General features: G+C 42.2%; 2 protein-coding genes across 5 annotated transcripts; one reads left to right on the top strand and one right to left on the bottom strand.

Annotated features, from left to right (window-relative positions):
* Positions 1 to 4,173: 4,173 nt before the first annotated feature.
* Positions 4,174 to 15,526, bottom strand: ugl (ureidoglycolate lyase). Of its 3 annotated transcripts, none has more exons than XM_068714132.1 (15): positions 15,433 to 15,526; positions 13,966 to 14,094; positions 13,661 to 13,879; positions 13,086 to 13,176; positions 12,854 to 12,927; positions 12,425 to 12,535; positions 12,270 to 12,329; positions 11,981 to 12,137; positions 11,295 to 11,493; positions 10,629 to 10,707; positions 10,451 to 10,543; positions 9,421 to 9,493; positions 9,251 to 9,318; positions 7,068 to 7,192; positions 4,174 to 5,052 (listed from the first exon to the last, which is right to left on the bottom strand). In XM_068714132.1, exons 1-15 carry the CDS (start codon positions 15,505 to 15,507, stop codon positions 4,881 to 4,883), a joined length of 1,725 nt encoding a protein of 574 aa, XP_068570233.1. In that variant the 5' UTR covers positions 15,508 to 15,526; the 3' UTR covers positions 4,174 to 4,880. The 3 variants fall into 3 exon arrangements, with proteins under 3 accessions (XP_068570233.1, XP_068570234.1, XP_068570232.1); XM_068714133.1 differs by lacking the exon at positions 15,433 to 15,526 and adding an exon at positions 14,638 to 14,707; XM_068714131.1 differs by lacking the exon at positions 15,433 to 15,526 and adding an exon at positions 14,472 to 14,630.
* Positions 15,527 to 15,972: 446 nt separating this feature from the next.
* Positions 15,973 to 24,064, top strand: hars (histidyl-tRNA synthetase). 2 transcript variants are annotated; one of them, XM_068714129.1, is made up of 14 exons: positions 16,074 to 16,165; positions 18,058 to 18,466; positions 18,632 to 18,721; positions 19,606 to 19,725; positions 19,815 to 19,910; positions 20,342 to 20,467; positions 20,609 to 20,716; positions 21,050 to 21,148; positions 21,299 to 21,392; positions 21,699 to 21,826; positions 21,948 to 22,220; positions 22,496 to 22,612; positions 22,890 to 23,036; positions 23,549 to 24,064. In XM_068714129.1, the coding sequence occupies exons 2-14, from the start codon at positions 18,362 to 18,364 to the stop codon at positions 23,606 to 23,608; spliced, it is 1,563 nt and encodes a 520-aa protein (XP_068570230.1). In that variant the 5' UTR covers positions 16,074 to 16,165; positions 18,058 to 18,361; the 3' UTR covers positions 23,609 to 24,064. The 2 variants fall into 2 exon arrangements, with proteins under 2 accessions (XP_068570231.1, XP_068570230.1); XM_068714130.1 differs by lacking the exon at positions 18,058 to 18,466 and having other exon boundaries at positions 15,973 to 16,165.
* The last annotated feature ends 2,073 nt before the right edge of the window (positions 24,065 to 26,137 follow it).

Genomic DNA, 26,137 nt, shown 5'->3' with positions numbered 1-26,137 from the left:
TTTTAAAAAACAAAACTCTCAGCAGTACAAAATGAAGACAAAGCCACTGTTTGGACATATTTTACAGTTGGACTACTCATATTCTGCTTATACAACTAACACAACGTACAAATACTGCTATATTTTGAAATGTTTTGCTTAATTACAAGCATACGTGCTTAAGGCAATGTTTGTATGAAAGGATATTATGCACCAACCAAAGATTAAGAATACAGTATCAGCATGGCTGTGGTAGAAGACGCCAATGGACATACTTAAAAATACAAAGCGTAGTGGCATGGTGTATTGACCTTTTGCTAAGCCCCGCCCCCTGCTGCTATTCCATGGAGCCCACATTGTCACCAACTGCACTCCCTGAATTAATTGCATCAATCTTTTGACATAAAAGGTCTACATTATGTGTTTGAAGGATATATCCAGGATGTCAAAGTGATTCAGCAGAGACAAAAGGTTAAAAGATTAAGTTAGAAGCTAAAGCCCAAGTGAACTACATCACCTGGCAATCAGGACAGAAGAAATTATGGAACACAGTTCCTGCAAAGCCGGGTAGGTTTTTAATTCACTGTTACAATCATTAAAGGAGCAATAAATGGCATTCAAAACATGTTTCTACAGTAGCCTACAACAGACGGACCAAACACTGGCTCTAGAGACAGCCTGTTGCTTCTTTACCTGGAGGCCACGCTAGTTGACCAACAAGTTAGTAAAACTTTGGTAATGGAGCTGAAAAGTTCAAAACTGTGGTACCGCTGGCCGCGCTGATGTCCTTCGCTCGTAAAGTAGTTGAAGTAGAGGTCCTGAAAGATAAACCATGGTTTTTCACTCTTTTTTTTTTTTTGTCTTTTAGAGGGAGGAGTGCGGGAGGGGTATTCAGATGGTTGCAATCTTCCGAATCACTGCTAGATACTACCAAATCCTACACACGTGACCTTTAACTTATTTTTTCCCTATCTTATGTGCTTAACTACAGTGATTATGTGTAGTGTGTGAATTTGGACAGGTAGTGTTGTCTCAAATAAAACACCGCTTTTGCACTCTCAAAGGAAATATCGATTGCAAAATTTGACATCTTCTGGCCCATAAAGCAGGTAGATCGGCCCATTGTCTGTTTCAGTCACGCCTTCACGTGCTCTAGTTTTTAAGCTCTAGGCTTAATGAATGAACAAATTAAATGTTAACCCATCAATGTGGCATGTCTTGATAAACCTTACATTGAAGGTGTCAATAAATAAATAATATATAGTCTAATGATTCTTAATGAAAAAACTTCTGATAAGTCAGGAGAGGGATGGTTTTAAATTATTATAGCTATAGAATGACTCTGTGCTTAGACGTACAAGAAGCCTAATTCTTCTTTACAATAATTCACTACATGTTTGTAATCAGACCAAAGTCACTGAAATAAGCAATAACTAAGATCATGTTGGTACAGCGGTATTACAATGTGCCAGAGGCCACCAAATTACCAAATTCCACATCACGGTGGACAATTAAAATGTGCAACGCCACGTTTTGAAGGTATTCATCATGCTTCCCCATCTCTTAAACCTTTCTTAGGTCCCTCTTTCTCATAACATGGCGTTAGTGCTTTTAAAAGGAGTGGCACTGTTGGTATAGCCTACATAAGGGAATGCAAAGATGTTGCATGGTGCAAGGGCCGACCTGTCACCCACCAATATATCTGCAGGCTTGTTTCTTTACTTGACAATTAAAACTGAATACAAATTATTTTACTTTTACCTGCTTGTGTGTGGCTCCCGTTTCACCCGAAGTGGAAAATACGCCGCAGTCTCTGCCATTTTCACGACTTTGATGGTCCCTCACCTTCCCGCTACGTAGCCAAAAAAAAAAAAAACCTGACCGCTATGAGCACACCATCCGGTTACTCGTAGTGCACTGCATTTTTCCATACGTGTATGTGTGAATGCACTTAAACACTCCAAATAGTTGGGCAGGAGAATGCAAATTGAAGCACAGTATCAGTGAGCCAGCTAGTGGGCAAGCTAGTTAGCTCAACTAACCTAACCCATCCATGTCATTATTTCGGTCTGAGCAACTGATGTAGTTTAAAGAGCGAGGCAGTCCGTGTAGCGAATGGTGAAGTCTGATGGGTCAAACAAACAAGACCCAGGAGAGCGCTTTTCACAACCTGTGTGGAACCAAGTCAACGTTGCCTTTTGTCCCGTCAGTCACTTGACTCGTTAGTATCATTAGTCACACGAGTCTTTAGTCAGTAAAGCTAACGTCAACAAGATCTTTTCCTAAACCTAACCTAACGTGTTAAGGCCGAAACCAGCACTGAAGCAAGGACTCAAAAGCACGACTCAAAGAAAACACAGTCTTTACTAGCAGAGGCTCCGTCCACAGGCAGTCCAGGCAAACAGGGGTGAGGCAAAAGGTAGCTAGTCAGGGAAAAGCAGAGTCAAGAACCAGGTAACCAAGATCTCAAGGAGAAAATGCTGGAACACTAGTACTAGAACTGGAACAGACAAAGGGAAGCACATGGACTAAATCGATTGGGAGGAGGAGGGTTGATTGGGAACAGGTGAAGCAGATCAGGGCAGGGAGAGGTAATCACAGGAAGTGAAGTTACCTAAAACGAGAGGGAGAGGTGAATGACAAAATAAAAAAGGAAACCCAAAAAAGGACATGACCTGAGAAAACTAGGAAAACTTTTTTTTCAACCTGGACTCTATCTTTCCATGTTTTTTTGTCTAAGTGACTAATGGGGACATTTTCCTTTAAAAATGAGTCCAGCACTGAGGGAGAATCACTTGGTGAAAACCCTCACCGTCAATGTAACCATCCATTAAAAGAGCTTGCTTTTGCCACTGACGGGCTCAGAAATATGATTATAAGTGTCTGACAGCAATATGGAAAGAATACCCTATAGACTTGATCCCGTCTGTTTATTATTGTGTCACGTCTTGTTGCCTGAAGACTATGGTGGAAACATGATAAAGAGTTGGCGAGAGGAGTGTCGGTGTTTGTTGTGTTGGAGTACAGAAGGCGCAGCTGAGTGTTATCTAAAAGGTTTTTAATGTCATGGCTGAATATTTATCTGATTTCCACAATGTGGATGAGACATTAGATTTCAGAATGAGGCTTCTCCTTGAGTGAAACACACACTGACAAACAGATGGGGAAAAAGGTTAAAAAGAACACAAAACTTTGTCTGTAGGGTTCTTTTTATAATGTTTTCAGACACTAACAATCTGAGTTTGTCTGTGGCAACACAAGCACTTTTAGTGGATGTACATTGAGGGTAATTTAACACTGGACCAATTTTCAAAAACTGATGTCCCCATTAATCACTTTGATACAAAAACTACGGAAAATATGATAAAAATCCATTATTTTAAAGTAGATGATGAATCAGAAAACAGGCAGAGTGGAGTGTGAACGTGGCAGGTTGTGGAAGTGGAATGAGCTGGCGAGGCAGGCAGGCTGGGGAACCGGAGACAATGATCCTGGAGGCACAGGGAGTTATAGAGTACATCCCAAGTCTCTTAATTGCATCCCCGTTTCCCTCACTTGCATCTTTTCCAGAGAGATGCAAGGAAACCATGCAAGGAGAGAGGAAACGAGGAAATATGTTTTAAGAGAAAACAAACGTCCTTTCCTTTGTATCGTCAAGTGAAGCGACGTCTGTTTTTGATCACGGCTGATCACAGCTGGATCAGCTGTGATCAGCCGTCTGTCGGCTTTAACAGCTGGAGAGACTTTTAAAGAGGTTTGTGTCTGCTCACATGATCACTGTACTTAATAATAGTAACTAATAATACTAATAAATAATAAAGATTATGAGTTATCATCACTGTCTGTGTAGAGGTGTTTTCTCTCTGTAGCCTGTTACCTCTTTAACAAACTGCATTGAGTATTTATACACAGTCTGTGGTATTTATACTGTGTCCTGTTTATAGGCACAGGACCGATTTCTACCGGCAGCATGTGTTTGTCTTATTTATGAATTATTTGCGTCTGTACGTTTTGAAACTCAGATTGTGACGTCATTAATAAATAACCCAGAATATGATTATGGTTTCTCTTGAACACTGGAATTAATTTATTAGGCTCAATGTTTCAGGTTAAACTTAAATGATATAACTCATCAAACCAGAGACTCAGGAATGATCAGCCTCACGTGACTGAATGAAATGATGATAAATGATGTAAAAAGCTCTCTCTGACTTTAATTGTATACATAATAAAAGTTATTGAGGGAAATATCAGATCATGAAAAGACAAATCTTTCTAATAAATGAAGAAAGTTGTTTGTAGTCCTTTTGTTGTTCAGTCTACAATGAACATGTATTTAAACCAGACGGTGAATCAGAAAACATATCAAATATAAAAGTTTAATCTGTGATCTGTCTTCACTCCAGAGGTGTTGGGAACAATCAGATCAGTCCGCTCAGCTGCAGCGTCCAATCACATAACTGATGAACAAAGAGGGGGCGTGTCAACCACTAAAACACTTCCTGGAAGGCTGTTCTTGTGCGTGTGTTTTCTTAATGGTATTCTGGATTGATGTTGAAGCTAGCTACAGTACAACAATATCACTCTTGTTTTTAGATTTCTCTTAAAAATCACCATTATCTACATTATTTTAACATTTTGTGTATCAGCCAAAATGATTCCACGGCTTTAAATCCAATGATCAGAAGCAGGAGAAGGTGAGCAGTATTTGGTTGATAGTAGCTGGCTAGTTTTTCCCAGAGCAGTCATTGAGCTGATGATGGAACATTTCTTTGCAAAAAGTAGTGATTACTTAATCAGTTAGTTATGAAATAGCTAAAAGAAAAATGTCCATTGCAATCTGTAAACGTCTTGTGTGTTCCTGTTGAGCAGAGAACAGGAAGCAGTCTTCTGCTGGACGCTCACAGCTTGGGTTGGGGCAAGTCTGTGTTCAGAGCCTTCACCTGTTCAGTGTTCTGGGAGCTGAGAAAGGTGTGGTCCTGAATTAAGTAGGTGGTGATGAACTCTGGGAAATCTCTCTTTAGGACCACTTCCAGGAACATGTCTGCTGCTGTGTGTAACCTCTGTTTAGCCCTAAAGAAGACAGACAGACAGAGACATGACAATGAAACGCCTGAGCCACAGCGCAGATCGGACAGGATATTCTACAGTGATGCAAATACAGAACTCTATTTCTAACAGGAAAAGGCAAAGAGTTACGTAAAGAATGTGTATGTATATATATATATATATATATATATATATATATATATATATATATATATATGAAGTGGTTCAAAGTCTGTGCCTCTTGTTGTGTTCTGTGGCTGGTTGTCAATGTAAACATATGAGACCAGAGATATGGTTACTTTGCAAATAAACCGATTCAGATCCCCTGACCGTTCCAATGGGCAAAACTCTAAAATACATAGATCTATAATGAATGTCATCTGACCCACCTATATGCACAAAGTGTTTTGATCGGATATCTATAATCCATTCAGTGTTTCACATCATCTAAAGTGGACTGCAGGTAGAGCCACACACACTTTCAGCAAACATGTGTTCCTTACACTAACAGGTAGTGTAAGGAACATTTTAATCTATTAATCATATTTTTAAAGTACAGAATCTGGCAAATGCATCAGGCACTTCCACAGCCGTGTCATCTCTCCCTTTTGTTCGAGACCCATATCTCCTTTTATCCCAAGACTAGGGGTAAATGCATGTATCTGAAAAGAATTGACCTTTTTTGGCATCCTTGCAAGCCCACACTCCAGCTGCGCCGCTAAGACTTGGACAAAATGATTCATAGAGCTGCGAGTATGTGGATCGATATCTTTACAAAATGAATTTCGCTGATTAACGATCCTGTGCAGCCCGCCGAGTCTGCTGGTATTCCAATCACTATTTCAGAAAACATGAATTCATCCAAAGTGAAGATTAAATATCAATAGGAATCAGTATATTCCAGAGGCAAGGCTCTCACTGAAGAACTGCTTAGATCTTACAGTACCCCTTTTTCTTAAGTGCATGATCTGAGTTTTACTCTGGCTGATCACAAGCCTCCATGTAGAGCAAACAATATTCAACATCTTTAAGGATTATGTCACCTGCATGAAGTAAACAACCAAACGGTAGCCCTATCACTCACTTGGACTACTGCAGGGGTCTGATGTAATGCTTCAATAGCTTTGTAAAACTTGCCATCAACACCACCCTGGATGAGTTTAAAAAAGAGCAAATATACATTGACCCAATCAAAAGCCTTCTGGAAATCTATAAAGCATATGGAGATTGTTTCTCCTGAATTCTTGCTCTGATGACTGTATAGCTATGATGTGCTTCCTGAATTCATTCTTCTCCTGTGAAGTACTGCGAGGGCCTGTTGTTAACAATATGTGAATACATCTTATTGAGCATCTCAGAATAATACCCCCTAGAGTACAAAGGGACCCTGGAATCATTGTTGGCTTGATAATCGACTCATACCAAAGAGCTGGGATAATGTCACAAACATGTCTTTAATAAACTGAATAACACAAGGCAATACCTTAGGAGTTTTAAGTTTATTATAATCCCCCTAAATGTTACACACTGTTATTTTAAATCATCACTGTATTCACTGATATGAGTTAATCATTCATGAGAAACAAATAAACTTGTTTTGTTTTTTAAAAAGGTCTCTGAAGACTATATATTTTCATTTGTTTTTTCTCCGTCCATTGGAATAGACAGTAGTAAAATAACACATGATGAAGTATTTGAATCTATTTTTTTTCACAGTACGAATCCACCATTACAATATTTGATTTATGTGTATTTAGAACCTAATCGGGTTCTGAACGGATTTGATATAGCTATAACTTATAGCTAAAGAACAGCAGTAGTCTGACTGCTATCTGCACAGATGAAGGTGAATAAAAAATATAAATAAACATTTCTCAAGAGAGCATGGGGCATATAATGTACAGAGCAGATCTACTGTGTATGCTATTGTTTATGGGAATGAAAAACAATTCAATGTCAACGGAAACCGGTGATCTACCATGGACACGTCCTCAGCGCTGGAACGACCCAAAAGGTGCTCTTAAGGAGTGTCTGCTTACCTATCAGAGTGACAGAGAGCCCTGAGCTCCATCATGAGCTCACTGATGAGGTCAGTCACCAGCCGCCTGCTCACCACCCTGCTGTCGTCCTCCAACTGAGTCTGATGACGGATCCACTGCCACACCTGCCACATGAAGCACACTCAGCATCGTGTCAGGTGATTCGTACTTCAGGGTCAAAATGGCTGGTTGACAATAAACTAAAAGGCCTGTTTCCCCTTAACCTTTTCATGAAGAGATAACGGTTTTGTTTTTCGTTTGAAAAGCAGGGATTGCTGCTGTACTGACTGGTGAGTCGCCAACTTCATTTCGTTGTATGTTTTTACGATGACAATAAACATCCTTATCCTTATGTACAACACAGGCAACCTAATTTTTCTGAGCAACAATGTCCAAGATGCGAGTACTATTTTCTGCCCAAGTTAGAGCAGATTTCACATCATCTGTCTGTGCTCTTCTTACTGATTGAAGTGGGCAGGGCTCAATTAGAAAAACATGATGTCACACATTTATGTAGGGCAATCCGAATTAAGCAACATTTGAATCAAGTTATGATGGCATTGGTGGGTCGTTTGCTTGTGTTTTAAGGCCCTTTCAATCAAATCGGATGAAACCAAGTTCTTAGCCGTGCTGGCGGCTCACTCCTGGCGATGGCAATGTCAGCTGGTCCACCACTTTCAGTCTGAAATATCGCCATAGCTATTGGATGGATTGCCATTCCATTTTTACAGACATTGATGTAAAAGGTGATCCTGGACGTTTTAATATTTTGATGGAAATATTGCCACTATACTTGGACCCTTATGATGCACTCAAGTGCTTGGCTTAGGACTGTATATAAGTCTACATATGGATTATATATAAGAAGAGGATGTAGTCATCATGACGTCACCCATTGGTTTCTGGACTGACGTTTTGAAGACTCGAGTCCGTCACCATCTTGGATTACGGCCGTCGCCATGTTGTTGTTTTTTGCAACCGACAAACAGAAGTTATCATATTTGGAATGCGGCTGAGGATTGATGTAGTGACGCCGGATAAGTCTGTGGTAGCGGCAGCGTCCTGTCAATCGCAGTAGTCCCGCCCTAAAGCATACCCTGCTTTATGGTCTGTTTGACTCTAAATGGACCATAATGTACTAAATGAACATCATGCTGTATTGAAGAAGACTGTAAACTAGAGATTGAGACCATAAACTCATGTTTACAATGTTTACTGAGGGAATAAATCAAGAGAGAAGTAGAGTCATTTTAGACTAGACTTCTATACAACCAGAGGAGTCGCCCCCTGATGGACACTAGAGAGAATGCAGGTTTTAAGACACTCAGAGGTTTCCGCCTGCTCATGACTCACCAATTTTAAGCCCCAGTCAACCCACAACTGTGGTCCAGACTGAAGCATCTCAACAACTACTAGATGGATTCCCATGATTCATCAGGTCAACATTTCAATGTTTTAATGTCCAATACTTTGGTTTATGACCAAATACCTGCAAAGCTAATAACATTTGCATCAGATTCAGCTACTTTGTGATTAGTACTAATTTGCTAATGTTAGCTTGCAAATACACAAAAAGAATTCCTGCTAAACATCAGCATGTTAGCATTGTTGATGGTGATGTTAGCTAGCATTTTGCACATAAATGAGCAGCTGAATAATAGCAACTGAATAGCTTTAATGTATGCCCAATAGAAATGAATCAGCATTGCTCAAAGCCAACCAAAGCATATCTGTTCTTGAGTCGGATGAGTGACAAACCATCGTCTTCCCCATTTTGTAGAACATTTTCTCCCCTACTCCTCCATTTTCTTTTCCCATAATTTTGTAAAAATATGTTTGAAATAGAATATGTTCCTAAATTCAGGTTGTATGAATGCCTTGCTCATTTGTCATAAACGTCCTAATGTCTTGTAAACATTCTGCCGTTGCAACCATATTTTGATTCATAAATAAACTAGGCAATCCTTCAAAAATGTATTGCATATAAATACCATTTGACCTGCAGGTGGTGCTTAGGCAAAATGATAACTTCTATCTGTCTCACTGGTCATGAGTCTGACTCATGAAATGTCGTACAATCCTCCTTGTGCAAAGCCCTAATATTTGCAGGCAGGTTTTTGTCTTAGTAAGTTATGGCCCACAGGGATGGCTGCTGAAGTTGGATCGTGTAATCCTAAACCCACCTGTGATCTGGAAATCTCTGCTGTGGCGGAATCTTCGACCTGGCCTCTGTAGAAAAAGTGACCTCTACCTAGAAGACAGAGAATGACTTTCAACAGTCCACACAATAAGACTCTCTTCATCCTGTCTGCTCCTAGCCATGAGGAGAACAAGAGTATGCGAATGTACATACCTGTTAGCCAAGCATTAACAAAGAGGACACCAACTGCAATGTTATGCTTCAAACCGTAAAGGGTGACTCCTCCCTGGAGAAAAACAAAATACATCCAAATATCCTTTATTATTAGAGACTTACACTGTATATACACTGCATTACATGAAACTACCAAGATCAGAATTACATTCATGTATGAAAATGCTAAATTTATCAACAAAACTGAACACCTAAGGGAGATTTTGGAGTGACATGTTGGACAGCGCTCTCCACTTGAAGGAGAATATTTTTGGGATTAATGGCGTTCATCCCTGGAGTAGAATTCTACTTAAACTAAGATGTTTTTTTCATTTAATTTATCATTCATGTGTATCATGTGTTAGTGCATTTGACATTCCATCCCAATAATATCTACAGCAGTCTTCTTGCATGGTGCCTAGCATAGACTGTGTATAATAAGTGGATTTATTCCCCGTGATGTCACCCATTGGTGTGTGTACAACTGATTAGAAGCCTTGAGTTTGGCATTTGGGGCCATTGCCATCTTCTATTTTTGGAGCCAGATGTGACCATATTTGAACTAGAGGGTGGAGCTTGAGAGCCTGACGGGGCCTTTTGGATGCACCATGCTAACCAAGCTTTAACAGATAACTTAGTGTTTGTTAAAGTTAACAGTACAGTTAACTTTAACAAACACTAAGTTATCTGTTAAAGCTTGGTTAGCATGGTGCATCCAAACTCATGTTTACAATGTTTACTGAGGTAATAAATCAAGCGAGAAGGAGAGTAATTGTCTCATAGACTTCTATACAACCAGAGGAGTCGCCCTCTGATGGACATTAGAGAGAATGCAGGTTTAAAGCTTTGGCTTCACTTTTCAGAAAAGGAGGTCACCCATTGGTGCCCACTAAATCTGTAAACTGGAACATAAAGGCGAGAAGAGGCTTTTTGTTTCAGTCTACCAACGGTAGAATATGAACAAATTGTTGAATAATGTTAAAATGTTACAGCTTCTGCTGTCCTATTGTGGGACAACTGAGCGACTGACCAACGGCATGGACAACAGGTCATCAGGAGTCACAGTGACATCATGTCGAAGCTGGTGAAGCTGGTTATCACCTTCAGTGTGGAGCTTGAAGAGCTAGAAGAGGTGAAGAATTACCAGCAGAAAACTAAAATCATTGTATTTAGAGAGAGCTTTGTATGGCTCATGATCCAGTACTCACTTTCTGCATGGGCTCAATCAAGCTCAGATCATACACCATGAAACCGTCCACACCCGCCTGGATCTCCAGCAACTTCAGTCTGACAGGTGGGATGAAACAGTGTCAGAGGGGCTAAAATGTTTCAATTTAAAAATGCAACAACTGTGAAGACAACGTCTGTCAACTCAGCAAAGAATACAGACATCACCAGGCTAAATACGCACGGATGACACTGCATATTATGTGGCTCATTAACAGGATGTGGCATTAACTTAATAATGCTGGTTTTTCAGTTTGACTCCTCATCACCGGTTCAGTGTGATGGACATCAGCGAGACAGTTTGACAAAGACAGTCTGTTCTGTGCAGTGGTGGAGGGAGTATTCCCTTTACTTCAAGGGTAACTTTGGTATTTTTCAACCTGGACCATATGTCCTCTAGATTTTATGTCAAAGTAATTATAGGGACAACAATTTTTGAAATTGGTCCTTGTCACTGTAACGTTACATCCATTAAAGGTGCTTGCTTTTGCCAATGACAGGCTCAGATTGCTATTATAAGTGTCGGACAACATTATGAAAAGGACCCGTCAGAGAAATACAACCTTTTTCTTTACCTTTGGCCTGAAGTGGTTTGTCTGTTATTGTGTCCATGTGTCATTCAGTCTCATGAACAGCGATGTTCTTACCTGGTGACAGTAGCCAACACTCTGCTGTGGGAGTCACTGAGCGGGTCCTGAGGCAGCAGCAGGGCTGCCATGCCTCCTGTGGCCAGCGCACCCCTCCGATGACACGTCTGAACCAACAGGTCCATGTAGCTGCGCAGAAAACGCTTCTCCATGTTCACATATTTACTGCGGTCGGGCAGCAAGAAGGCCTGTCGGTGACCTGGAGGAGAAACGCATGACCACTTGACTTCAATGAGACAAGGATTGCCTTTCTTCAGCATAAATATAATCCATCATACCTATTCTATGAACCCTAATTCTGATAATACATTTGGCCATGCACCCATGGGTGAATTATGAGACAATGGGACCCTGGGCACAGACATGCAAAAGGCCCCACCACCTCTTCTATACAGGAGCAAGACAGAGAATTTATAGCTGTTGATTTGTGTGTCTTTGTAGTCGTTACACACCTCTCCGTGAGTTTGTGTCTCTCTGTAGTCTTTTAATGTCTGGGTGGTTCATGTCTCTTGCAGTGGTGTTTTTTAGGTAAAGGCTAGGGGGGGCCCTTACACTTTGGGCCCCTGGAGTCTGTTCCCAGTAGACCCATTCATTAGTCCATTCATGCGTGGACCTTTCCTGAAGCAATGATTGGGTTCAGAGGCTCGGTGTAAAGCATAGGGGTTCATTGGGAAGGTGTGGCTCACCAAACTTATTGACAAAGGAGGCTGAATAATCCCAGATGCCACAGTTTAGTCCCGCTGAATGGTCTCGCAGCTCGTAGAGAATCTCCTCCATCTCAAATGCTGCTAATACATTTTCAATTAGCACCGTCGCCTTAATGCTGCCAAGCGGAAGGCCCAACTAGACACACCCACACACACACACAGATACAAGTCATCAAATTTTGAGAATACAACTGCATATATAAAGAACAAAGACTTTGTAGGAGAACATAGATATGTGATATGTGCATAAACACTGACACGTGCAGACCTTCTGTTGTGTCCAGACAAATATCTTGTTCCATAGTCTGGCCTCCATGAAGCTCTCCACCTAGAAAACAAGACAAAACAGCAGAGCTTCATGATGACGGTTTTGAGTGATGGTGTGTGTGTGTGTGTGTGTGTGTGTGTGTGTGTGTGTGTTACTTTTGAGAGGTAGAAAAAGGGTCCACTCTTGTTTTCAAAAAGTGTCTCCCCACAGTGAAACATGAGGAGTCCAAAGTCAAAGAGAGGACCAGGAGCCTCCTTCCCTGCCACCTGGCAAACAGATTATGTATGGTGTTATTTTTTTTTGGATTAATCATGTACTAGTATAGCCTATAACAAATCAAAAATAATGACAAATGTCCATCACATGTTACCAAAGCTCCGAATAGATTTAAGAAAACTGCTTATTTTGTCTGATGGTATTCAAATTACATTCATATAAATGTAAAAATTACATCTTTGAGCAGTTACAACCAGTAAATGTTTGGTATTTGTACTGAAAAAAGTTTCAGCAAAAGTAAACATATCACTTCCCACAAATAATACAAATGTTTATTTGTCCAGTAAGAAGTGCAGAGGTTATACTACCATCATGTTGTGCTCCACCATGTTCCAGGCACGAGGGCGAAGCATCAGCACTGGAGCCTGAGATATGGGAACATCTGTGAACACATGGAGGGAGGTGGGTCAGAGAATGCGTCGACTTCCTGTGACTCTTATGCTGTTCCACACCTGGAATAGTACGTACAATAGTACATACCTCTATGTACAGTAATGTAGCTGTGCCAACATGAGTATCAATATAAGGTAAGCCACTTACTGGGGAACTGGTTGTGAACCGCCTTAAAGACGTTATGAATGCCTTTGATCTGGTTGTAATATGTAGGACAGTTCCCATCATCAAAGTCAACCTGAAGCCAAAGAGAGAGTTTACAGAGTGTGAAGTTATGTGAGGAGTCTGCAGAGATACTAGTGGCTCTGTGAGGCTGTGCTTGTAGGGACCATGGTGCTTTTGAGCTCAATGCTAAGGTTATTGTTAGCATGCTCACAATGATAATGCTAACTGGTTGATATTTAGCATGTGCGTTCTCTTTATACATCTATGTTCACCATCTTGGTTCAATATGTTAGCATGCTAACATCTGTACACAACTCTGTACCATAAATGTTGTATGTAATTCTCACATCTACACATGTCTAACTGGAATCAAAGGACAGCATAGATGCACCTGAACAGAGTTAACTGTAATATGACTTATGCTGAAGTTACTTACTGCATATACGTGTATATACGTGATTTCCACGTTAGCAATCATAAATAGGCCTTTTATCACCCAACAGTACAGCACTCTATGTCCAGTTCCTGTGTTGGTGTCGTATGGGCACAGGTGGTACCTGTATGCCTTGTGCTGATGACTGCAGAGCTTTAATGAAGCGCTGGGTGTCACAGGGAGCCAGGTCCCCGATATCCACATGTCTTCTCTGGAGCTTCGGGGGGACCGGGAGCACCCTCCAGGCGGGGTCCCTCCTGATATGTGTGGTACTTTCCAGAAAGCTTGGCAGGTCAGCTGAGATGTCCAAATGGGCCTTTCTGGACACTCGGAGCTGCAGGACCTGAGTAGAGTATTAAAAACCCCACATCGTGAGTTAAACAAGTCTTCCATGCATTGATTTTAAAAAAGCCTTTTCAGCTGTCTTACCTGATCCACCTCCTCATCAAATGTGGAGATCAGCTCATGAAGGAAATGGAGGGAGCCTGTGGTGAAAAGTGTCTCATATTCTGCTTCTAGACCTGAGGGGGGTGGGCACAGCTCCATGCTGACTGCACCCTGTGGACGAAAAGAGTCAACATATTATATCAGTGGGTCCAGGTCAATCTCCGTATTTGGAGAAAGGGGCTTATTTTAGTGGCCCTAAAAAACAACAGCCGTCTTCAAAGTTCCGATAGGTCTACCAATAACACATATGGATTAATTGTGAATAAAACTTAAACACACATGCTTGTGATGGATACAAACAGTCACAGAATCAGCGGTACAATATGGAGGAGTTGAAGAAGTTATAACTGTATGCAAATATAATATAGAATGTAAAAAGTCCTTCAGGAATATGTTTCAGGAGCACCCAGTAGCTCACTGGTTACAGCACATGCCACCTAACTTTGATTCAAGCACCAAAACATGTTGTCATTCAGTTTTTTTTTTACCACTTTCAGTCGCAAGACATTCCTGAGGCTCGTCAAAGTAGAGCTGTGTCTGAAACAGAACACTAGTGCTAATGAAACTAGATCAGAAAATTCACCATACTTTGGCATTCTTTACTGTCCATTAAGTCTATTTAGCTGCAAAATAAAGCAATGCAATGATACTCACAGACATGAGGACAGGTCTCTGTTCACGCAGTAGAAGTGGACTTTGGTTATGCGCTGACTTTGGGCAGTGTTTAAACAGGAACATGTTTGTTTTTGTGCAGAGTTTAAAGTCCTATGTGAAGATTCATTGACCTTTGAGGCGATTTAAACACTGTGCATGCCCAATATTAGGAATTTGGTCAGATTACTAATGCTGTAGGTATACGTGATATGAGAAATGTTTGTGATTTTATTTTATTGGAAATTACTAGATGTAATTGGAAATGACATGAAAATCAGTATGTGTAGGAGCCAGGGAAGATAAGTCAGTTAGCATATCGTATCATCATCTGTAAACTGAAAACCTAATTAAACAGGAACCTCATCAAAAGTGAAAGAGCCTGGGATCTCTTTGTTGAAGCGAACAGGATCTTCTCCCGCACCCAGCCGAGTGGCTCGTTGCTGGAATCAGTCACTATAGTATGCTTTATCCATTCTACAACAGTCCACTTCTAAACATTCCTAGCCTGAGCAAAGCCCTGTTTTGATCTCTTAGCAAAGGAAACCTAGAGACTAAACAGGCCTTCACTAAGTCTTCTCAGTACTGTTTGAAATGATGTTGGCTCTCCTTTCGTCCCTTTCAATATTTGAATATCTGTTTCTGTACTGTATATGTCTTAAGCAAGAATCAAGATCCCTAAACACGCTTTACATCTTTGTTTTGGCCGTTTCTTTGTTTGAGTTTTTGGTTCCTAAAGATACCAAGGACCTCCTGCAGTGTTTTAGAGCACTGGTTCCAAGTCTTTCTGGCTCGTACCCTCTTATTTTGAAACAATTGGGACCCCGTATCACAGGTTGTGGCTCTAGTGGGGTCCTGGGTTGTGACCAGCATCTGCCATTCTTCTACTGTGGCACCTGGAGGGAATTTGGCACAAACATCCACTCGGATTTAAGAATGAACTGATAAGAATTTCTTCGTCACTGTGACCTCACAAAAGACATTTACTAACTCAAGAATCGACATTGGTAATTTTGATAATGCCACACAAATGTCTAATAGAATAAAATGATAAAGGGACATTTTGGACAGACAATGCCAATAAATGTTTCTGAAGGAGACGCTGCTGTTGTTGTTGTTGTTGTTGTTGTTGTTGGGGGGGGGGGGGGTGTACTAAATATAATATATATAACTTATATAAAACGTATTGAATTGAACTGAAAATTGAACTGTGTACACTAGAAACATTGGTATTAGAAACGTATAGCATCCAGTGACTGAAAAGGTTGCTACCATAGTTGTTATATAGTTGCTGCTCACCTTAGCCAGGAAGTATTTTACTTTTTTTTTTTTTTTTAAATGAATCGCAAGCTTTACGTATTTCCGTATCCGCTTTACGCCACTTCTTGACAGCTAACGTCGCTGAGTGAGAGTAGCGGTGCAAACACATTCATGAACAGCCATGGAACAGAAGGCGCAGATACAAGAAGCGATTAAAATCCAAGGGGAAGTCGTTCGGAAGTTAAAGTCAGAGAAGGCGAGCAAAGATCAGGTCAGTACTGAGAGTAAGCGCTGATCTTTAATGGTGACGTTAAGGCGAGTTCTTAACATGCGGTGTCCAGCGTGTCATATTGGCGTTTCACGTTAGGTTGAGAACAGGGCTGCTTTAGCCTCCGATACACGGAGAATACCGTAAGTCATTCTGCATAGCGAACAGGAAACCCCCAGAGCAAACTGTTTGCTTAATTATGGCGGCCTTTAGTAGGCCGATAGTATGTTGTCCACAACTGATTCATTATGAGTCACTTCGTCAATGTCCACTAATGGTTACGTATATTAATGAAACTCGTACAATGAAATATGAACTAATTCATTTGTCCTCTATATGCCGAATTAATTGGAAGACACCAATAATCTAGAAAACCTCACTCGTTATATTGCACGGACCATATGTGCTCAGTGATAAGTGAGTCAACTTGAAATTGCTTTTAATTTGAGCGATACTTGGAGTAACCGAATATAAAAACGACGTACCAGCTTGCTAGCTCTACGCATTATATTTGGCCTGCTAACACATCAGCTGCTTTAAAAAGATGTACATTCCAGGTGACTTAGAAGGGACTGCTCGTCACTTTGTTCCTGACGGTGTTTACATTGAGCCAGACTGGCTAACTGCTAGCTTGCTAGTAGCCTCAATTGGAAGTACTAGCTAACTAGCCCCGTCCGCTAACCGCCCTCCTTAGTGGTGTCGACTTACGGTTAGCTAGCTAGTGATACCACCGACTCAAAACCCAAACAAGTGGGACGTTTTAAGAGAGCCCTGTCACGATGCGGTCAGACATGAACTTTAAGTGTGCTAAATAAAACATGTCTGAAGATAGGTTAGCTGATGCAATAGCGCTCCTTATTAACTCAGGCATGCGTTGTGTGACATTTGGAGGAGCTTGTGACAGTTTAACGTTAGAATAGGTAACATTAGCTAACCGGATGTCATCAGTTGCCACTGTACCAGTGATGTTATCATGTGTGCTGATAGAAACAGAATGGCACACCTAATCCCACACATATGTGACAGTGTTGGCTGTCTTTATTATCTGCCAACTGACAGATTCTTACTGAGGACCAGCTTTATGTCTCCGCTGTTTTAAACTACTGGTCCTTCCACTGCTATTTAAACATTGTCCTCTGCCAAAGTGGCACCACAGAGGATGTCACAGCAGGTGGAGGAATTCTGAGGTCTTGTGTGACATAAATGCTTCTGAATGAAAGTCTGGACGCTGTTTGTCCTCCTATTTGATTGTCTTGTTTGGGTCTGAATTTCCTGCTGTCATGTCAGGGAGTGTCATTGAGAGCTGTGTTTTACCAACACCACATCACCAGTGACACGCACGCACGCACACACACACACACACACACACACACACACACACACACACACACACACACACACACACACACACACACACACACACACGCGCGGTCTTTACTCTGGAGAGCTGATTGCTGTAAGTGAGAGTGGAAAGCTCAATAGGTCTTTTTCACAGTAGACATTAAGACTGAATACATACAGTAGTAGGCACAGCACAGGTGTTACTAATGACATATAAACCATGGCTCTGTTCTATTCAAGGGTCCCAGTAAAGCAGCTCATTCCTCATTACACTTGTGTAATGTCACAATACAAGAAGCATTAGATGCCTATAATCTTCTCCAAAAAAACTTTAATCTTTCATTTAACAAAAGACGGATGAAGACACACTGTGTGTGTGTGTGTGTGTGTGTGTGTGTGTGTGTGTGTGTGTGTGTGTGTGTGTGTGTGTGTGTGTTGGTCTGGCTTCTTTGATTGACTTGGTCTCATGTGATCTCATGTTCTGTCCTCCATGCTGTGATGATGATGATGATGATGATGATGATGATGGGTCATGCCCTGCCCCCCCCCCCTAGTGCTAGGGTTGCTTACCACTTTTCTCCTGTTCTTCCTGCCTGACCCTCGATGACCTCGGCCCGCCTCACCCTTCATCGTCACCATCATCTACCTCGCTTTCCTGGTGAATCCAACCCTCTGGGACATCATTGCTCAACTCACTTCCTGGTTCTACTTCTACTGACTCTTGTGATTGGCTGCTGTGGCTGGCCCTGTACAATACCACTGGACATTGCTGTACCCATGATGCACTCCTGAACTTTTATCTGTCCAATTCCTGGACTTGTTTTTTATGTATTTTTTTGTCCGTGCGGTGCGTTGAACATGCTGGGCATGTTCTGTGTTCGTGCTGGCTCTGGTCTGATGGGCTTTCGGGCTGCACCACGGGTCCGATCTCTGCGTTCTTTCCCTGGGATCACTGTGGCTCAGGTAGGCCTCTGGTGCTGTGTGTGTTGGTTCCTGTAATATTATGTAGCCTGTACTTTTAGTTGTTATCTTCTGGTGTGTGTGTGTGTGTGTGTGTGTGTGTGTGTGTGTGTGTGTGTGTGTGTGTGTGTGTGTGTGTGTGTGTGTGTGTGTGTGTGTGTGTTGCAGATTGATGAAGAGGTAGCCAAACTGCTGGAGCTGAAGGCTCAGATAGGAGGAGACAATGGCAAACATCAGTTTGTCCTCAAGACGGCAAAGGTAAGACCACAGTTCTGCTGGATTCAAACACACACGCTTGCGTTTACTGAGTAGAGCACTGCTGGAATAGAAAACCAAAATGAGTCTGTTACTGAGACAAAATTCATACCTGGTGTTCAAATATGAACTGTATCTGGACATCTTGGATATCTAATTGGACAAGGAGAAACAGATGGCGATGAAGGATACATGCACAAGTTTCAGTGTGGCTCGCATTGTGATCAGATCTCAGCCTGGTGTAAAATCCATCCACACAGTTTGAACACATTGTCACCGAGTCCGGTGGCTTTGACGAGAGCGTTAGATAACAGCTTCAGTTCCCCCGTCTGAAAGGGCTGTCACACGGCAAAATATTGTAAATAAAGTGCACACTGAAAGTGCTATTTCATTTTTTTGGACTATGCATAAGTACTTCATATGATGCCACTTCTTCAAAAAAATCCAAACTTTAATACCGAGTGAAAACCCCGTAGTTTGGTTGAAGCTAAAGTGTTGAGTTGTTGTTAAAATGTCTCACTGTTGATCTTTTATGACCGTAACTTGGTACACCACAATATTTTCAAACACAGTTCTTTATTTTAATCTTCATCACAATCGGAGCCTGTTATTGGTACAAACTAGCCCTTAAGTGGACCTAAAATGACCTCGATATGATTACATTGCAGCCCGTTAGCAGCTGCTGTTAGCATCGTTTTCCCTCTTGATCAAACATGAGAAACTAGAATTCTGGTTGAAAAGTACTGAAGTCACCCTTTGACTTGAAAAATGACACAAACATGAACTGACAGAACAAAACATTGTTATAAGTCATTTGTAACGTTCTCTCAGCCAGTTGATTCACTCAACGGTCGGATTGAAACCCAGCAAATGTCTTTCTGTGTCAGGGAACGAGGGACTACAACCCAAAGCAGATGGCCATCAGAGAGAAGGTCTTCAGCACCATCATCGACTGCTTCAAACGCCACGGAGCAGAAACCATCGACACGCCTGTCTTTGAACTGAAGGTTAGATTGTCACAACGCAGTTGAACGGGTTTGAACGTAAACGGCTCGCATTCAAACGCGGTATCTTGTGGTCTCCCTGTGGTGGGCAGGAAACGTTGACGGGGAAGTACGGGGAAGATTCCAAGCTCATCTACGACTTGAAGGACCAAGGAGGAGAGCTGCTGTCCCTCAGATATGACCTCACCGTATCCTTCACAGACAAACAGCCAGGAGCACCGGGAACATATTCAGTCTACACTAGATATAGAGGGTTCTGGTAAAAGCAGATATCCGGGCCAAGACTGTCTTCTCCGTGAGCTGATCGCTATTTACAGATGTGAGACTGGAGTTGGTGTGAGAGACGGCATGTACATCTGGATTCTTTTCACGAGTAGTCACTTTACAAGTTTCATTTTTAACCAATCAAAAAAGCGAAATCCTGGTGGATAGCTGGTGGGTTCCCAGATTACAGACTGTTTACATGCATTCAGCCATAGTCTGCTTCAATGTGATTGGTCAATACGACTCAGACTACAAACAGAAGTATAGTAGAAATATAGTAATATTTAGGCAGTTATTTTATTTGATAAACCTCGATGGCTGGAGCCGTGTGTTGTCCTTGACCCGCCCTCTTCAGGTGCCCTTCGCCCGCTACCTGGCCATGAACAAGATCACCAACATCAAGCGGTACCACATCGCTAAGGTCTACCGCCGCGACAACCCAGCCATGACCCGCGGCCGCTACCGAGAGTTCTACCAGTGTGTGAGTCGTCCTCAGATCCACGTCTTCACTCCTGACCGGGGCCCACGGAGCGAGTGTCCTGTCCGACCTGACTTACTCCACTTAGGCAGTGAACTTGTGTGTGTGTGTGTGTGTGTGTGTGTGTGTGTGTGTGTGTTTCAGGACTTCGACATAGCAGGGCAGTATGACGCCATGATTCCAGACGCAGAGTGTCTGAAGATTGTCCATGAAATCCTGAGTGGGCTGGACCTCGGAGACTTCCGGATCAAGGTTGGTCGTGTCCGTTCACTGACATTTACAGATGAAACTTGTAGACGGGTCAGCAGGTGTCATCTCTGTGTCATCTTAGCTTGACCAAAACAACATTACTTCAGCGTGTCCAGAACACAGCCACCAGATGTTAAGCCAGATCTCAACAGCGTGATCATATTGCCCCTATTTTAGCGAATAAACTTCTGTTCTGTCTGGCTGAGCTTCCGATTCCTTACGGATCAACCTGTAGCCTCAGATGAGGCCGTTAGCTGTTCCCTGGTCCAGGCTGAAGTTATTATTATTATTATTATTATTATTATTATTATTAATTATCACATCCTCGCTGTCCAGGTCAACGACCGACGTATTCTTGATGGAATGTTCGCTGTGTGTGGTGTTCCAGATGACAAGTTCCGCACCATCTGTTCAACAGTGGATAAACTGGACAAGGTATGTGAACATGCTGAGCAGTTCCACACTCAATGATGAGAAGCCGTTACTCCCATGTAGATTGATCTACTGACATGGAGACCACACTGTGAGACTAAACAGACAAGACCGTGGTGAGTGTGATGAATTCTTTGGTTCTTCCAAACCCAGATGCCCTGGGAGGACGTGAGGAAGGAGATGGTGAACGAGAAGGGCCTGTCAGAGGAGGCGGCCGACCAGATCGGGGAGTACGTCAGTTTACAAGGTGAGACTTTACCCAAAGGCACACAAGATGTGAGACATCGGTGGCATGTTGGTCACTAGTGAGGCATTCCTCCATTCAATCACTTTTTCTTTTTGTCTTTGGTTTGACAGAGGACAGTGTAGAAATAAGGCAAATTCAATTCAAGAGTATTGGACTTCCATTCACCACGTGTACACAAACAGACCTCTGCTAGATGTGTAAATAGGCAACTGTGTGTGTGTGTGTGTGTGTGTGTGTGTGTGTGTGTGTGTGTGTGTGTGTGTGTGTGTGTGTGTGTGTGTGTGTGTGTGTGTGTGTGTGTTGCAGGTGGAATGGACTTAGCAGAGCGCCTCCTCCAGGACCTGAAGATGTCTCGCAGTAAGCTGGCCTGTGCTGGCCTGTCTGACATCAAGCTGCTCTTCAGCTACCTGCAGCTCTTCCAGGTCACAGACAAGGTGAGACATGCTGTTATTCATGCGTCCCATACTATTTCTTGCATAATAATGTCATCATACCATCTACTTTCTTCTCTCTGATCTGGTATCTTTACTCTCTCCTCTTACTTCATCGTCTCAGGTGGTGTTTGACCTCAGTCTGGCTCGGGGTCTGGACTACTACACAGGAATCATTTATGAGGCGGTGCTGACTCAGGCGGGTGTGGCCCCGGTGTCCACTGAAGCCCAAAATGGGGCCCCTGCAGAGGAGAGTGTGAGCGTGGGCAGCGTGGCCGGCGGCGGTCGATACGACGGCCTAGTGGGCATGTTTGACCCCAAGGGTAGGAAAGTGCCGTGCGTGGGCGTCAGCATCGGCATCGAGAGGATCTTCTCCATCATGGAGCAGAAGGCTGAGGTAAATGTGTCCGCTGTGATACGTTGCATAGAAGTCACTAAAGCCTCCTTGAGGAACACCGCAGGGACCGGGGTCAAAAAGAAAAGAGACATTTTGTCCCCCAAAAAGGACCTGGTCAGGAGAGAGTACTTTCTCAAAGTACAAGAATGGACTGAAGGAACCCTTTTAGTTCCTAGGTGTTTTCTTTTTTTTAAGTCACACCTGTTTGGAGTGTTCCTCAGGTCGAGGTGTTGTTTGTGTTGATGTCCAGACTGTAACAGTGTTGTGTTGTTCAGGCCTCAGCAGAGAAGGTCCGCACCACAGAGGTTCAGGTCATGGTGGCGTCGGCTCAGAAGAACCTGCTGGAGGAAAGACTCCAACTTGTCACTGAGCTCTGGAATGCTGGCATTAAGGTGTGTGTGTGTGTGTGTGTGTGTGTGTGTGTGTGTGTGTGTGTGTGTGTGTGTGTGTGTGTGTGTGTGTGTGTGTGTGTGTGTGTGTGTGTGTGTGTGTGTGTGTGTGTGTGTGTGTGTGTGTGTGTCAGTCATAGTTTCATTGATTTGGTTTTGATCTGTGAGCCCCACTCTGTTCTAAGATACAATGCTGTCATTTAGAACTGACTAGTAAGACTTTTAATTCTGAAAAGTACCGTCAACTGACTCCTGTGTGTGTGTGTCTGCATGTATCCAGGCAGAAGTGATGTACAAGAAGAACCCCAAACTGCTGAGTCAGCTGCAGCACTGCGAGGAGTCTGGGATCCCCCTGGTGGCCATACTGGGAGAACAGGAGCTGAAGGATGGAGTGGTGAAGCTCCGCGTCGTGGCCTCCAGAGAGGAGGTACGAGTCCTACAGAACACACCGAAAAGTCATTTTAATTGATTTTATTTACATTAAGATGGATGATATGACAGCTTCCCCAAATTAACTCAAAACATCTCGATCGCCAGTATAGGTCATAACCCCGCCTCCTCTATGTTGGCGTATGGGACATGTCATTTTAGGTAGTTCTTATCACTTGTGTGAGTTCAAGAGTTCATTTTATCTTAAATTGGGATTTAATTAGTTATTTGATGCTGTAAGAAGGTGTGACGTTGTGATTGACAGCTGCTCTGAGTGAACTGTTGTAGGTAGAGAAGGAACGTTCCTTCACCATGATTGTTGTCGCTGTTTCAGACTAGATCAGTATCACAACCGTGAACTAGAACATGTGTCGGATTGATCATAAAGGTGTTCATAGAGAGATCTGGTTAGTTATGTCTTTCTCACTGTGGTGCTGCCATCAGATCAGTACAGCAGCTAACCGGCTGCCTTTCAGGACTAACCTCACTGTCCTCGTCTTCTCGCCACAGGTTGATGTCTCCAGAGCAGCTCTTATAGAGGAGATCAGGAAGAGGACCTCTGAGGCCTAGTCCTCCCCTTCTGTTCAGCTACGACCACCCTATCGCTTCAAACAGACACTCTGCAGAGCCTCTCACAGAGTCTCTGGTGTGCTGCACTCTCACACGCTGCAACAGAGCAAGTAGCCAGAAGCAGAGACTCTAAGTGTGAACATGAAGAGCTTCTTGAAAGGAAACACTGTCATAAAAAAACTCATTCTAGAATGATTTGTCCAAGTCCAACAAGTCTAGGTTTCTTATTTTCCATAAAGCTGCTGGAGATCAGTTTAGTCTTTAATCAGATTCATTGGCTAAATCTTCTGTCCAGGACCAAGATGACAGACCATGTTAGAGACATTTACTTCCTGAACCATCACATGATTTACTGCAGTAAAAAACTGCTCATGTCTGCCTGTATCAAAGATACGTAAGTGTCTGAAATAAACGCATCATTCTGCTCATTATTAAACAAACAGCTGCTGATACAAAGTTTTGTGCTTTTGTTTGTGTGAAGACGCTAGTTATTGTCACTGCACCCCCCCCCCCCCCCCCCCCCCAAAAAAAATACTGCGCTATAGAGTTTAGATCATATCACCCATCCCTATCCAAACTAATTTTTCTGAATATAACAGTAATTTCGGTCAATGAAAGGTACGTTTTGAATGGCCTTTAGGCAACAGAGGCTGCTGTTGTGTATACAGTTGCGTCATCTGCGTACAGATGAACTGTACCGTTTCTAACTTTACTCCTTTTTCACTCTTAACGGTAGATTTAACACCATCAGCCACAACAGCTTGTGTTCTACCTCTCAGATCATTTGCAAACTAACAACATGGTTTTTTCCTCATATCCATTAGATTCTAGACATTTCAAAATAATTTGATTAACAGTATTGAAGGCCTTTGTTGAGTCTATACAAAGATCTGTGTGATTTGTTACCTAATGTAACACAATTCAAGATCTTATGCTCCCATCACAGTTCTACTCCTGGTCTAAAACCTGATACCAGTGTTCTGATAACAACCAGTTTCTCAAACACTTCAGCTCGACGTAATCATTTGGAAATTGGTTCATAATTAGTCATACACAAGTCATAACTAACGTCAGAGTACAGTTTGTTGTTAAAAGTCATAGCATGATGTCCCATAAAAAAACCCATAGTATAATATGCTATATAAATGCCATAGAAATAAAGAATAATGTCATAAAATGATAGTATGTCATAAAAAAATCTCATAGTGCAGTATGTCATACAAATGCCATAAAAAGTGATAGTAGAATATGTAATTGAATAGTATGAATAGTATGTCCAAAAAGTCTTATTATAGTGTTCAAAAATGTCCATAAGATAGTATGTCCAAAAAATTCAGTGGTTTGTCGAAAGTCAGAAAAATGTCATATTATAGTAAAATGTAATTTTATAGTATGTCATAAAATGTCATATTATACATCCAAATAAGTTATAGTTTAAGTCTAACCCTCCTAACCTCAGCCCTTTAGAAATGTTCCATCCAAATACGGTTCATGTTCAATTGTTGTAATTTCAGGTCCTACAGCAATTATAAATGCTCTAAAGTTCTAAAAGGGTTGAGACAAAAGATGCAGCATAATAGACCCTCTGATTCAGTTATAAAATAATGAAACCTTCAAAGAGGAAGAGTGAATAGAAGCACCATATGCCTGAATAATATAGATACATAGATAATATATTATGTGACCCATGTTGCCCTATTTAACATACAGGTCCAAACAGTAACCATGTCCCACACACACTTTGTTCAGTATCATATACTGTGAGCAGCCTGTTCATGCTGTCCTTTAGTCTTCATGCAACTGAACCCTGAGACCCTGAGAGGACTAGACCCCTGAGAGGACTGGACCCTGAGAGGACTGGACCCTGAGAGGACTAGACCCCTGAGAGGACTGGACCCTGAGAGGACTGGACCCTGAGAGGACGAGACCCCTGAGAGGACTGGACCGCAGGGAGAAGGTGGGAAACATTACTGATCAACCAACATCTCTCCTCATCTTTCTTGGTTTTTCCTTCTTGGCAGAGGCTTCACATTCCAACTCAAAGTATCTTTATGGGCCGTGACGTCTGCGTCCTCTTGGCCCCATTTGTCCGGGGACAGTCAAGAAAATCAAGAGTTCTTCAAAGTCCAAGTCGCTGACTAGACGTTTTACAGCAGCCCACTGCTCCTAAATGCTTAGGAAGGGTTAAATGCATGTGCAGCTGTATGTAAATGAGGATGGTAATAATGACAATGAGGTTTTCTGTATTGTTGTGACCGCTCAAACAAAGGTTCTGATGTGTGTTGGTTGTCAATGGCCTCAAAAGTAAACACGTTTTTTTCAGTCCATTAGAAATCTAATTAACTTTAGGTCCATGTTTCACTATGATCAACAGACACTTCACAGGTCCATTACACTGCAGTGTCTCACATTACAACAGTTTAACGCTTCACGTATACACCTTGTATATCTTGTTCTGCTTTTCCCTGAGCCGATCACTGAATCAGACGGCAACTCTTCTAAATAATGAAAGCATGAATGAAGATGTGT

This window comes from Cebidichthys violaceus, unplaced genomic scaffold (assembly GCF_023349555.1).
Source record: "Cebidichthys violaceus isolate CVI_PGR_0920_01 unplaced genomic scaffold, fCebVio1.0.p SCAF_2, whole genome shotgun sequence".
NCBI lineage: Eukaryota > Metazoa > Chordata > Actinopteri > Perciformes > Stichaeidae > Cebidichthys > Cebidichthys violaceus.
This window is presented reverse-complemented; position numbering and strand designations above follow the sequence as displayed.

What these genes read in the sequence shown, in the direction of transcription:
- hars (XM_068714129.1), top strand. Translation starts at nt 18,362, where the DNA reads ATGCTGGGCATGTTCTGTGTTCGTGCTGGCTCTGGTCTGATGGGCTTT. An exon ending in CTGGGATCACTGTGGCTCAG is followed by an intron (nt 18,467 to 18,631) that starts GTAGGCCTCTGG and finishes TGTGTGTTGCAG; the next exon opens with ATTGATGAAGAGGTAGCCAA. An exon ending in CCCTCAGATATGACCTCACC is followed by an intron (nt 19,911 to 20,341) that starts GTATCCTTCACA and finishes CGCCCTCTTCAG; the next exon opens with GTGCCCTTCGCCCGCTACCT.
- ugl (XM_068714131.1), bottom strand. Translation starts at nt 14,579, where the DNA reads ATGCCAAAGTATGGTGAATTTTCTGATCTAGTTTCATTAGCACTAGTG. An exon ending in ATGTCTTGCGACTGAAAGTG is followed by an intron (nt 14,095 to 14,471) that starts GTAAAAAAAAAA and finishes TTTCGTCCACAG; the next exon opens with GGTGCAGTCAGCATGGAGCT. An exon ending in TGATTGAGCCCATGCAGAAA is followed by an intron (nt 10,544 to 10,628) that starts GTGAGTACTGGA and finishes CACCTCTTCTAG; the next exon opens with CTCTTCAAGCTCCACACTGA.